This window comes from Mixophyes fleayi, chromosome 2 (assembly GCF_038048845.1).
Source record: "Mixophyes fleayi isolate aMixFle1 chromosome 2, aMixFle1.hap1, whole genome shotgun sequence".
In the NCBI taxonomy this organism is placed as follows: Eukaryota; Metazoa; Chordata; class Amphibia; order Anura; family Limnodynastidae; genus Mixophyes; species Mixophyes fleayi.
The window spans coordinates 329300341-329312789 of record NC_134403.1 but is presented as its reverse complement, the minus strand read 5'-3'; the positions used below and the strand labels follow the sequence as shown (position 1 = coordinate 329312789).

Genomic DNA, 12449 nt, shown 5'->3' with positions numbered 1-12449 from the left:
ACCCCGCGCTTAAATTAGATGGAAATGAAGACTTCAAGTAAATAAATAAAAACAAAAACGCAATCATTTGAATAGACACCACTGGCATTATCAGAACTACATCTATCACCATACCATGACAATCTAAAAGCTTAGATAACAGACACCTGAAATGTTTTACATCAAGAAAATACAGCAGCGTGAAAGTAGATTGGCAGTAAGCTTCTTTCTTATTACTGGAGGCTTGGTGTGTGAGAAATTATTCGTTTAAATACCACTGCCACAAGCTTTTAACTATAATATAATGATAATTAAGCTTTTTTTTTTCTGAGCACAGTTTGGTGCTGATGCAGCTGCCTGGAGGCTTGGCATTTATTGAGTGTAAAGTAGTCATTTACTGTCCTTTGTATGCTCAAAAGCCATCTTCATTATCTAGTGAATCTGAAATACAGAACAAATATATCAACCACTGAGTTGTTGTACACTCCAACAGCCTTGGAAGTGAGCGTAACCCGGGCCCTTGATGAACATAGACACATAGAGTCAATTTTTTCTTTTTAGTAGTCGTACTATTCTATTGACTAGGTAGCTTTCATATTAATTTGCACATTGTCCTTTCATTGACTAACAACCGATGTACAAAATTGTTTCTGTCTTTATTGGATATTTCTGTTGATGTTCCTTGTCACATCAATTAACACGATGCAGTTATTTTAATTAAACTGAGTAGCCTTGGAAATCCCACGAGCTTTAAGCAGAGGGCGGGAGCAGAGCACATACCAGGAAATCTTGAATCTCATAAAAGGTTTGTAAGAAGTATGATGAGTGTTTCAAGGGAGAAAAATTAACTTGGCTGAGGAAAACATAAATATGCATAAACAGACATTAGATATAGTTTCAAATACATCTTTTAGAGTGCTGTATTCAGTGGAGGACATTAGATGGGAAATCTTACGGCAGATAAATATTTATGGTAACACATTCTGGTAACAATACTCAATCCTAAATATTTTATCTTTTATGTAAATATGGCAGCGATTGATGTGTTACTCTCTACACATGGAGCTCTCAAATTAGTCCAGAAGGACCTCTAGCAGTCCAGGATTTATAGTTCTTCCATGTGATTTAGAAGAGAAGTGTTTCTTAGTCCTTTGCTCAGGACCCATAAACAGGACCCTTAAGAAGGACAGTCCTGGCTTGACACCTAGGGCTAGATTTACTAAACTGCAGGTTTGAAAAAGCGGAGATGTTGCCTATAGCAACTAATCAGATTCTAGCTGTCATTTATTTAGTGCACTCTACAAAATGACAGCTAGAATCTGATTGGTTGCTATAGTAAACCCGCAGTTTAGTAAATATACCCCCTAGTGTAAAAACCAGACACACAGGTGATTGACTGTGTTGAGCTTCAGCAAGGATATGCTTGAAAGTTGACCAGTTAGTTTCTTATTTTGGAAGCGTTGAAAGTCAATAAACTCTAAGTTTTTAAGAGCTATAATTATATTTGTATAATGATGATTTAATAAAGTATTCACTTTACCACTTACAGGAAAAGTGTTCCTATTCCATACGTCTGATTATTATTTATGGCGCTATAAACAAGGACTAAATACCAAGAGTCCTAATAGTAATAATCGTCTCACAAAGCTTTAACAAGGGAGCCGACTAAACACAATGATGTCAGTGTAGGATGTGCGGAGTAGTGAATTATAATGATTGTACCAGTTAACACCATGCATGCTGCCCGGTTCTAATTATCCATGTGTTCTAGAAGATTAATTAGACACTGGTGTGGTTGCTCTACATTCGCTGGTAACGTAGGGACTGTCCATTCCAGCCCCTCGCTAGTTAAAGTTATTCCTAGTGCAGACGCTAGGCGCTGTCCGCGGTGCTGAAGGCTTTTGGAGGTGCTTGGAAATAAAGAGGCAGGCAAGCAATCGTCTCCCAGCAAGCACTGAAATGTAAGCTTCTTCTCACTACAGCTGATTGCAATTACACCAACAAACAACTGCCGGGCTCTACCAGAAGAGCCACAACAAGCTATTTCTTCCTGTTCTCTTTTATTTGGGTAATTGCTTCTCCCCTTCCCTCTTCACCCAGCACTTCAAGCACCGGGTGCTTCTTTCAATGCAGCTCGTTTCCACAGCGTGATCAGTATATGTTCCTGCTTCCAAAGTATTAGGACAAACCACACACACAGAGAAGGTAGAAGAGAAGAGGCTGTATAAAAAGACTGCTCCGAGTCATAAAGAGATTATCCTAAAAACATGTATGCTGTGTGCTTTATGTTAACAGCTATGGTGCATATCCATTCTCAAGGTAAGGACCCGCTCAGACATTTCATTTTTAATTTTTGATGCTGATTTATGGTTGCTGAAGTAGCCTTTTAATTTGTCACTGTTTCCAGACCACACTTCTTTTGTTTAATAGAGGTCAGTTCCTATGCATATTGTATAGCATGCGTTTCAAGCATTCACCCCTGTCTTATTGAATAATAGAATAGACAGCTGGCTTTAAGCACAGTGAGATTTGTTGGAGTCAACTCAAGTTTATTTATTCCTACCTGCCTTAATAACTGCCACACTTCTCTAAACATGCTTGACTAATGCCTTTCAGTAGTTCACCCTAAGATTAAAATTAAAAAATTGGATTCCAGTGCATGAATATGTCCTTGACAGATATGTCTATTCCAAAAGTAAAGTGCCTGGGGTATCTCATAATTACTTCTTTTCGATAATCTCATTTTGTTGGAAATGAAATGCCATTTAATCATTTGCCTTGAAATAATAGAATTTTTATGCTGCAATTCGTTTCAACAATGAACTCTGCTCCCACTCTGGTGCACAATTAATTAAGTTATTGGCAAATGATTTACCTCATTTGTGAAATATTACATCCTGTTTTCTAATCTTTTTTTATGGGATTTCCCAAGAGAACATCTGGTTAATGGAGAAAATTAGTTAAGATGGAAATAATTAAGAGCACCTCCTAAAAGCTCTCTTGCCCAAAGTTTGAGAAGAGTTTCAATACAAAGCAAGAGCAAGTTTATGGTTATGTCTTCACTTGGGATTTTAGGAGTTACTATTAATCAATGGTTTCCTTTACATTATAGGTTCAGTATATGTTTCCTACGACACTAAGTTTCAATGATTTAAGAAAGTTCTAGACACACACCTAGATTAAATACTTGCTGAGTTGCTGTATGAGAATCAGCAGTGCAAGGAAGTGACACCGGGGTTCCAGTATGAAATTGTTTACAGTAACCGAGTTCTCTTAAAAACTGTAGATGTTCACAAAGTAACGGTTCAGTATAGAACCACTTCTGGTGGAAATTCTTACTGTTTAAATATGAGTACATGGCTTTATAATTCTGTTTTAAACAAAGTAGTTGGAAAAATGAAATATTCTGCAGGTGGAGACAGGTAAGTAACCTAATAATCTTCAAACCTTAACATGAGTGCTCTGCTAAAATATGAAGTTGATACATTCAGTTTGTTAGAGAGAAAATATCTATAGTACTTGCACTACTAAGGTTATTTTTTTAGGTTGTTCTGTGTAGAAAGAAGTGACTTCATATATATATTTTAGATAAGATTCTTTCAAGTGAAAAGTGTAAATGGTGATTTGTGATTGCTGGTATCTTCTGTGATACATGGTTAGGCTCACTTCACAGTAGATGTTTATTTTCTCTCTTTGGAAGCGCGTGCAGAAATACGACCTGACAAGAGAGCACAGCAACTTTAGTTGTGACTGAAAGAAGCTGTGAGGTGAAATATTTCAGCTGTGCTATATTTTCTTGAGCAGGCCAGACTCCGACATACAGTTTGTTTTGGAAATGACTGTCTCTTAAGATTATATGGTTTCGGTCCTTCATTCAAATGTGGTGTCTTTTTTTCCATTAATGTTAAATGATTTTGCTTGTTTTTTCATGTACTGCAACTCATTTAAAAAAAAAAGCATCCTTCAAAGCAAGTATGGAATTAGTGTCCTTCTAAAAATGTAATAACCCAAGAAAACAGTTGTCAGTCAGAGTATCAGTTGTGTGTAATTTATTGGTTTCTCCGCCAGCTGAGCTTGGAAAGCTGATTATGAACACAGAGCAAAACAATTTTCAGAAAGAACGATGGGCATACTTGTTAAACCAATAAACAGGAAGCCAGCATAATAGAATTTCCAAAAACATGACTACAATTTAAAGTCACTTTTGAAAAAATATATATAAATCTGGTCAGCTATGGTATCGCCATTGCTGAAAGCACTTGGAAGACTTTCTAGGGACAAGCGAACAGTACTTATTGTATATTAAAACATGCCCATACTCATAAGCAGAAGGAAAAGTGTTTATTACATTGGAACATTTATCAAATCTTGTTTTTATGTGGGTGGAAATCTGCGTCCATATAGGAAAACGTCACTTCTAAAACTGATGTTAGACCATGTTTGGTCTCATGTCCTTATGTGAATAAACAACCTTGTTCAAGTTTCTCGTCACAAACAGATCTTGATTAAAGTTACATTTTAGTACAATTCTGGTACAATACAACATTTAAGACTTAAGGGTTTATTTAGCAAAGTGTTCTTGCTACAAATATTACACAAAACTATAACTGAACAAAGTATATTTTTTTTATGTAGAGGGTGCAAAGTCCTTTATTTATTTTTTAAGTAGGAAGGTGCATTTTTTTTTTTAGAATACTCTAAATGTTCCACATATTTTTAAATTAGACAATCAGGTGCAAATTCTCTTATATGTTCCATTTAAAGATATTAAAGTTAGGTTTTTCCTTTAGCACTTTGCTAAACACATCTGTTGGGTGCAAATCTGCAGTAATAAGCCGAAGTGTTTATGTAATTGGACACAATGTCCCCTGGATCTACTGTTTGACAGTAATTGGATAAAATGTCCATTTAATTCCAATATATACACCATAGCTAATGTCTTACTTTACTCAGGTTTAGATATACATATATTAATGCCGAGAGTACACTAACAACAACATTTAAAGCATTGACCCCTGATCAGACCTGAAGAAGATACCAAATGTGGCCCCATAATTTGTGCTGTTGTTGCCCCATATTTACTGCATTTCTACTGTCCTACGAACACAGCATTCCGGTGAGCTCCCTTTTCATTTATTCATTCCTACTAGTGCTGGCTGGATCCTTTACGAATATACCCTATCACTATCTAAGCTTATGTGAAGGCTTACCTCCCTTTTTTAAATTAATGTTGCATCTTACAACAGTATTTCACCTATTTAAAGACCCTGAAGTTAATAGCTTCTTGCAAATCTTTTTAGACATTGATATGAAACGGCATAGCAGACCTTATTTGAAAAGATGGATTAGAAAGACATATTTTGCTATTTAGCCATACAATTTCATATGTTATCAATATAAAATATTTTCAGTGAGACTTTTTGATTTCTTTCAAGCATGATGGAATTCTTGTAATAACCTACATACCCCTCGATCTGCAATGTAGACCTGTAGGGACTCACTTTGTCACTTTTAAAGTGTAATGAGGACAAATCTGATTTTAAAACGTGCTATATTAATACAAATATGGCAGGTAGAAGATCTGGAAAGTTATGTATTACACTATGCATGCCATTTTCAATTCCTGCTATGGGGTTTCTGTTTTAAGTGTATGGGCTAGATTTTTCTGGCAGAAGTAATGAGTTATCTGTGATTGAATTGCATTCCAAAAAATATGTGTAGGCGTATTTTTTTGAAAATCTAAAAAAATTGGCAGAATACACAGCCGTTGGCCATGTGCTGCAGTTTACTCCCCTTAGCTATGGTAATGTTAATAAAATAGCATTTTTGTGTTGCCTCTGCTGCTCTTCAACAATCATTTACTAAAGCAGAATTGACGTGAGGAAAATTGATTACTTTCTCGGAAAGGTACATGTCAGTTAGGCAGCATTTGATTGCCACATGATTCGGTTTGTGTGCAGATTTGTGGATTATCTTGTAGTGCTACTCTAATGGCATTTGATAAATGCAAAGTCCCGTAGTGATCAATTATACTTATATGCTTCTTAGGGCTGCTTTAAGACCTCAAAGGGCCCAGGGCAAAGATTACACTGATGGGCCAACTCCACTTTGTAAAACACTAAAGAAAGCGTGCAACTGTATGACAAAAGTAAAGTATATTGCTAGACAGAAAAACAAAAAGAAATGATATTGTGCAAATCATAGTTCTTGTAGGACTTGGTGTAGGACTGTTTAGTACTCAAAATTATTTCAGAGCTTGGCTAAATGTTGGACATGGAGTTCAGGGATTGGTTAGTTTCAGATTTAGGACCTGGGCTATCTAGGATAATTCCATCTTTGAATAATATCTATAATACTTGCTCTAGAAATGTGTGTTTTTGTTTTATCTGCCACCCTAGAGAATTTTTTAATATGAGCTTCTGTGAATCCCAGTTGCAGATTTCTATCTTTATAGCCCAATAACAGTTCTAGTGGGAGAAAAACAGCTTGCAGTGATATCACAGTATCATGTTCAATGATAGTGGCAGTAAACTACTACTCATAGAGCTAACTCATGCATCCAATAGCAGCACTGAACCCTGTGACATCATCGCTACGTTGTCTGCAGCATAATTGCATCACTAAAGCTGGGTACACACTACACGGTTTTCGTCCAATAATCGGCTCAAACAGCCGACCTACGACCGCTCGTTCAAAAGTCGGGTCAGTGTGTGCAGTGACACGGTGGTCGAAAGTCTGCCCAAATGGACGATTGTCGCCTCATTTGGTTGTTCGTACCGTTTAATATTTTCGTTCCAATCTCGTTTCCGCTGTGTGGTGTGTATAAACTTCCGTCCGATCCACAACAGTGAGTACAAAATTACAGTCATTGCTCACAACAACATGGCTGTAAAAAGTTGCTAAAGGGACGTCCGCTCTTCCCTTTATCGTCCTAAACAAGGCCAGTGTGTATGCAGTCCATGGACCGAGAGATCGGAACATCGATCGCATGTAAAATCGCTCGGCATAAAAAGTTGGTTGAAATTTCTGTAGTGTGTACCCAGCTTTAGTTTTAGAATCCTGCCAACATTTGTAGAGAGGATAACACAAAATGGAGTTTGAAATGGAAAGTGTAGGCCAGACAGCACCAAAGCTCCATAGCAGTGCCTTTTACCTATAGCAACCAAATTACCTTTTAACACTTTTAGGTTAGGTTGAGTTTGTTTTGTTTTAAATGACCTTGCAGATTTTAGGATCATCCTAGCAATATGCTGTAAGTCATGCAAAGCACTCAAAAGAAGCAACTACCTTTTGTAAAAGAAGTGCTTTCTTTATCCCACATCACCAGGGGTTTGAGATAAAAGCTTTTTTTAAGCCTCTCCGATACAGGCTGAATTAAGAGAAAAACTAATGTCTGCTCGATTTCCTGGTGGGCCCAGGACATATGTTTCTTTTTTAAAATAGTCATGATGTTTATAGACTACAACTGTATGGAATGCAGTTATAAACTGGTGAATAGAGTGCGGGGTACACACATCTCAGTTAGGTAAAGGTTAGGCTATTGAAGCAGATACTTTGGTACATCAATCTCCGTGATCTCTTGTTATGCTTATTGCCCCTTAATTCTGTGCCTCCTCCACCTGAACAAACCCACCTGTAGAGAGTTCCATGTACCATCCAGGAGCATATAAGGCCTGTTAGTGCACTGGACATTGCCAAAGCATTTTGTGGCCTGTCCCTGTGCCCAGTCCTGCTTTGTATCTGTGCCTGCTGTATCCCTGTCTTAGTCTTAGTGGGCCTTCCATCTTTGCATTAGTCATTTTCTTGGGTTTTACTGTCCCATCGCATAGCCCGTGTCTGCCTTATTGTAATTCTCCCCTTGTTTCTCGGTCCTGGTCCTGTCACTCTCAGTTTGTCCTACTGTAGTTGCGACATTCCTCATGATATTCCAAGCATTTGGGGCATCTGAGTAACCGAGGGCAGTCTCAAAGGGAATGTCAGCTGCTTTAAGCCCAAAAACATGTCAAGACTGGGACCTGAAATCTCCATTTGTGGTTTAGGTGACAAGTTATTCCCCTTCCTTGTGTTATTACTGCCTAGACGGGAGAGTGAGCACAGAGTACCTGGGTTCAGGGCTGCCTTAGCGGATCACTGTATGCCCTGTAAGTTTATATGTGTGGTAATACAACTGGCGTTTTCATATATATCTTGTCATTTCTTATTTACCACAATTAATTTGAAGCAAAGACAAACCATTTTTCTATCTTTCCCGGTGTATGGGAGTGAAACAGCTCATTAACTGGGAGAAAGGGAGAAACAGGGGGGAAGAACACAACATATTGCGCTCACACTCATCCAATATGTTCTCCATAGGACCTGATGCTGAGTTAGGAGCGATGCAAAAAACAAAAAAGCAAATGTGCACCTTGGCAAAACCATGTTGCATTGGATGGGGAGGTCAATTTTAAATTTGGATCAACTTTAAATGTCAGTGTAAAAATAAAGCTATCGAGTATTTGTGTGATACATTAAAAAAAAAAGCCAGTATATTCCTGGTGTGCAAAATTTGTTTTTTTTAAAAAAAAACAAAAAACATTGCACCGTTTGCATTGTAACTTGGTTTGTCCAGGACCAAACTTTTTCCTTTAATTGTTTGCTTTGCTCCTAACTCAACATCAAGTCCATGGTTTTCACAGGGCAGTATTTCAAGTGACAGACTGGGTACCAGACATTCTTTTTTCTGTACTTAGTTCTTATTTCTTTTGGATGTACTTCAGACCCATGAATTTATATTGAAATGCTGCTACGTGACATTCGTAGCTATAATGACTGAGACACTATAGATCTGTGTAGCAGTACATCTTGTCCTTACTGTTCTACATTTTCCTGGACCTGCCTAATAAACCAGGGATCGAATGAAAATCATGATGGGTCTATAAATCTGAAAACACGAAAGTGATGGCTAATAGGAATAAAAATAATAAAGGTATCTATAATATAAATGTCTAGTGGCGTGTGTTAGTCTGTGTGTGGAAAAAATAAAACCAAGCTGCAATGCCACCTGCTGGGCGGAGTTATACACTGACCTACTAAATTCTTAGTGTGTGTGGAAAAAAAAATTCAGAAAGGGCTGAAATTTGGTATACTAAGATGTTTTTAATTTGTTAATTTAATTTGTTAATTGTTAAAAGTGTTTATAAAGATTTTAAATATATATAGAGATATATATATATATATATATATATATATATCTTGAAGGAGAAGTGACAGTTGGGAGTGGTTGGTGGTTGCCGGGGGTGACAGTGGGGAGTGGTTGGTGGTTGCCGGGGGTGACAGTGGGGAGTGGTTGGTGGTTGCCGGGGGTGACAGAGTGAGAGGAGTGTGATACTCAGGACCGCTGAGAGAGATCCCTGTGTCTGGATAGACATCTGGATAGATGTGGCGATGAAAATGAAGGATGAGGTGATGGAGAAGAATGATGAGGTGGTGACATGTGGACAAAACCACGTTAAAAAAGGGCGCGTACGTCGGGAAGCTTGATTTGACTAGAATGCATGAGTATCATGCACGGGTTAACTTGTATAAATATATAACTCCTAGAAAGCATCTTCTTCCACTGTCCCGTCAGATATTTTATGCATGTGTTGCTCCACATTTTGTTATTTTATATAATTGTTGAACTCCCTAGATAAGTTACACAGTTCCTTTATAGTTTGGTGAAATATCTTGAAGGCATTGTTGCCCTAATGTATCCTACTAGTGCATTTACCTAGATGTTCCTTATAATAATATATATTATAAACAGGCTGTTTTTTATTTAGCATTTCTAGACCTTAGAAAAGTAACATTAGACCCTGATGGTCATCGGACAATGCATCACTAAGTTTCTAAAAGGCAATGTTAGCTTCTTACAGTTGTCTGCCTGTGCCCAGGCTGCTGATGGAAAGTAATCTCTGACATTGGAGCAGTACAAAGTTTCATCCAGAATTATAATGTTGTGTTCTCCGGTAGAGAATGAAGCAAAGGAATATTGCTGGCTGCAGAATGTTTTGCCTAAACTCCCTGTCTGATGTGTTATATATTGCCTATTGCTGCATGCCTTGATGGATGGACTCTGGGCTTTCTAATGAGCATGGTGACAGGGTGAACTAATAAGTATAGAAAAGAGCAGCCACATTATAAAAAAAAAGAAATTGCTGCCTCAGTGGCTATAAGCGCTTTTCAACATCCATATAGCAAAACCTTCTAATCACTGAGTTAGGAAAGCTGATTTTAAAGCTTTCTGCCACAATGACTTTCTGACAGTAAAAGGAATTGTCAGAGTTGGCAAAATTTGGTTATTGATGAAAGGTCTTACCTCACTGAAGCAGCAGATCTGGCTGGAATTCTCAGTGTGCAGTTGCGCTCCGCCAGCAGAGGGAAGTATAATGTGAAAGTAAATACATTTGGCTAAAAACAATGAAGGTTTGTGAATGTGAAACCTTCCGACGTGAAGGTGGATTGCTGTAATGCAAGTGTAAATTCATTGGTGCCCAGGAAGAAAAGAGTTAATTTGTAACAGCATTTCCCTTCAATATACATACTTTGATAAATGGGCTCCTATGTTCATGCCACTATATTTTCTTGACCTTTACGTATGGGGCCCATGTACGGGGCCCATGCCTATCACTGAATGGCACCTACAGGCAATACATTCAAGAAGATTCCTCAATAAAAGTGTAAGCAGAATAGATAATAGAGGAGATAATCATACAGGGTAGGAATAGAATGAGAGAAGGATCGGAAGATTGAAGAATAGGTGTGTGTATAGTAATAGGGGAGGAGAGAGTTTGAAAATTATAGGGATATGAAATGTGAGGAACAGAGCATTACTGGAGTAGGAGAGTATCGGAATATAAAAGGTGAGGAATAGTAGAGTATGGGAATAGGAGAGGAGATCAATAGGAAATGTGAGCAATAGGAGAGTATAGGAGTAGGAGAGGAGAGGGAAAGGAAATGTGAGCAATAGTAGAGTATAGGAAGAGGAGAGGAAAAGGAAAGGAAATGTGAGCAATAGTAGAGTATAGAAAAAGGAGATGAGAGGGAAAGGAAAGGTGATGAATAGGAGAGTATAGGAGTAGGAGAGGATAGAGGAAACAAATGTAAGCAATAGTAGAGTATAGGAATAGGAGAGGAAAAGGAAAGTAAATGTGAGCAATAGTAGAGTATAGGAAAAGGAGAGGAGAGGGAAAGGAAAGGTGATGAATAGGAGAGTATAGAAGTAGGAGAGGATAGAGGAAACAAATGTGAGCAATAGTAGAGCATAGTCATAGGACAGAAGAGGGATAGACCAGGAGAGTCAGAAGAAAGGATTGGAATAGGAGAGGAATAGGAAATGAATAGGAGAGGAAATGGATAGGAAGGGTGAGGAAGACGAGAGAATTAGAAGAGAGTCACAATAAAAGCGGAGAGAGATATGAAAAAGAGAAAAGGAAAGGAATAGGAGAGGAGATGGGTATGAAAAGGGAATAATATAAGAGATGTATAGGACATGTGAGCGATAAGAAAGAAGAGAAATAGAAGAGTAGAGGTACAGGAAAGGAGAGAAATAGTAGAGGTCTAGGAGAAAACAGCTAAAAGAGGAGAGGGATGAGCAAGGAGTGGATTCGGAGAGAAAATCAAAATGGAAAATAATGGAAGAGAGGGATAGGGAGAGAAAGAAGGAGAGGGTAAGAGACAGAGAGATAGAGTAGAATACAAGAGAGATAGGAAACAAGAGAAATAGACTATAAAAGGCACTTAAAGGAAAAGGCGAGAAATTGAATAGAAGAGCAGAATGATAGGCAAGGAAAGGGTTAGAACAGGAGAGGGAAAGAAGATGTATAGGAAAGGGAAATAATAAAACATGAGAGGAAAAGAAGAGGAATTGGAAAGGAGAAGAATAAAAGAGAGATAAAACAAAAGAGAAGTAGATGATAGGTATAGGAAAGATAGGAATATGAGAAGTGAGGACTGGAAGAAGACGGTAATTGGAGAAGAGAGGGACAGGAGATAACTAGGAAAATCTTGGAAAGAAGAGGGATAGGAAAAATAAAGGAAAAGGAGTATAGAGAACTAGAAGAAGAGGGAATTGGGAGAGGAGAGGGATAGAAGATGAATAGGAAAATATTGGAATAGAAGAGAGATATGAATGGAGCCAAACAGGAGAAGAGAGGAATAGAGGAAGAGAAGGATATAAGAGGAGAGGGGAAGAATAGGAGAGGCAGATGGATGAGTAGAAAATAATTTAGAGCAGCAGCAGAGCAAATGGGGATATAGATAACTCAAATTTTGAGTTATATCTAGTGTTATTGAGAAGGACAAAAATAGCCATGGACATTCATTAAATACCACTTACAGTAAAGTATACATATACAGTATATAAAACACATAAATACAAATGTATAAATGACATTTCACTTAAACATATTGCTTTCTGGAAATTACTGCGCCAGTATTTAATATCAATGGAA

General features: G+C 37.8%; 1 protein-coding gene across 2 annotated transcripts in view; it reads left to right on the top strand.

Annotated features, from left to right (window-relative positions):
* Positions 1–1876: 1876 nt before the first annotated feature.
* Positions 1877–12449, top strand: part of SEZ6 (seizure related 6 homolog) — a 455419-nt gene continuing 444846 nt past the window's right edge. For both annotated transcript variants that reach the window (XM_075196840.1, XM_075196839.1), the window contains exon 1: positions 1877–2298. In XM_075196840.1, the coding sequence (XP_075052941.1) occupies positions 2247–2298 (52 nt within the window). In that variant the 5' untranslated portion in view covers positions 1877–2246. The remainder of the gene's footprint in view (positions 2299–12449) is intronic.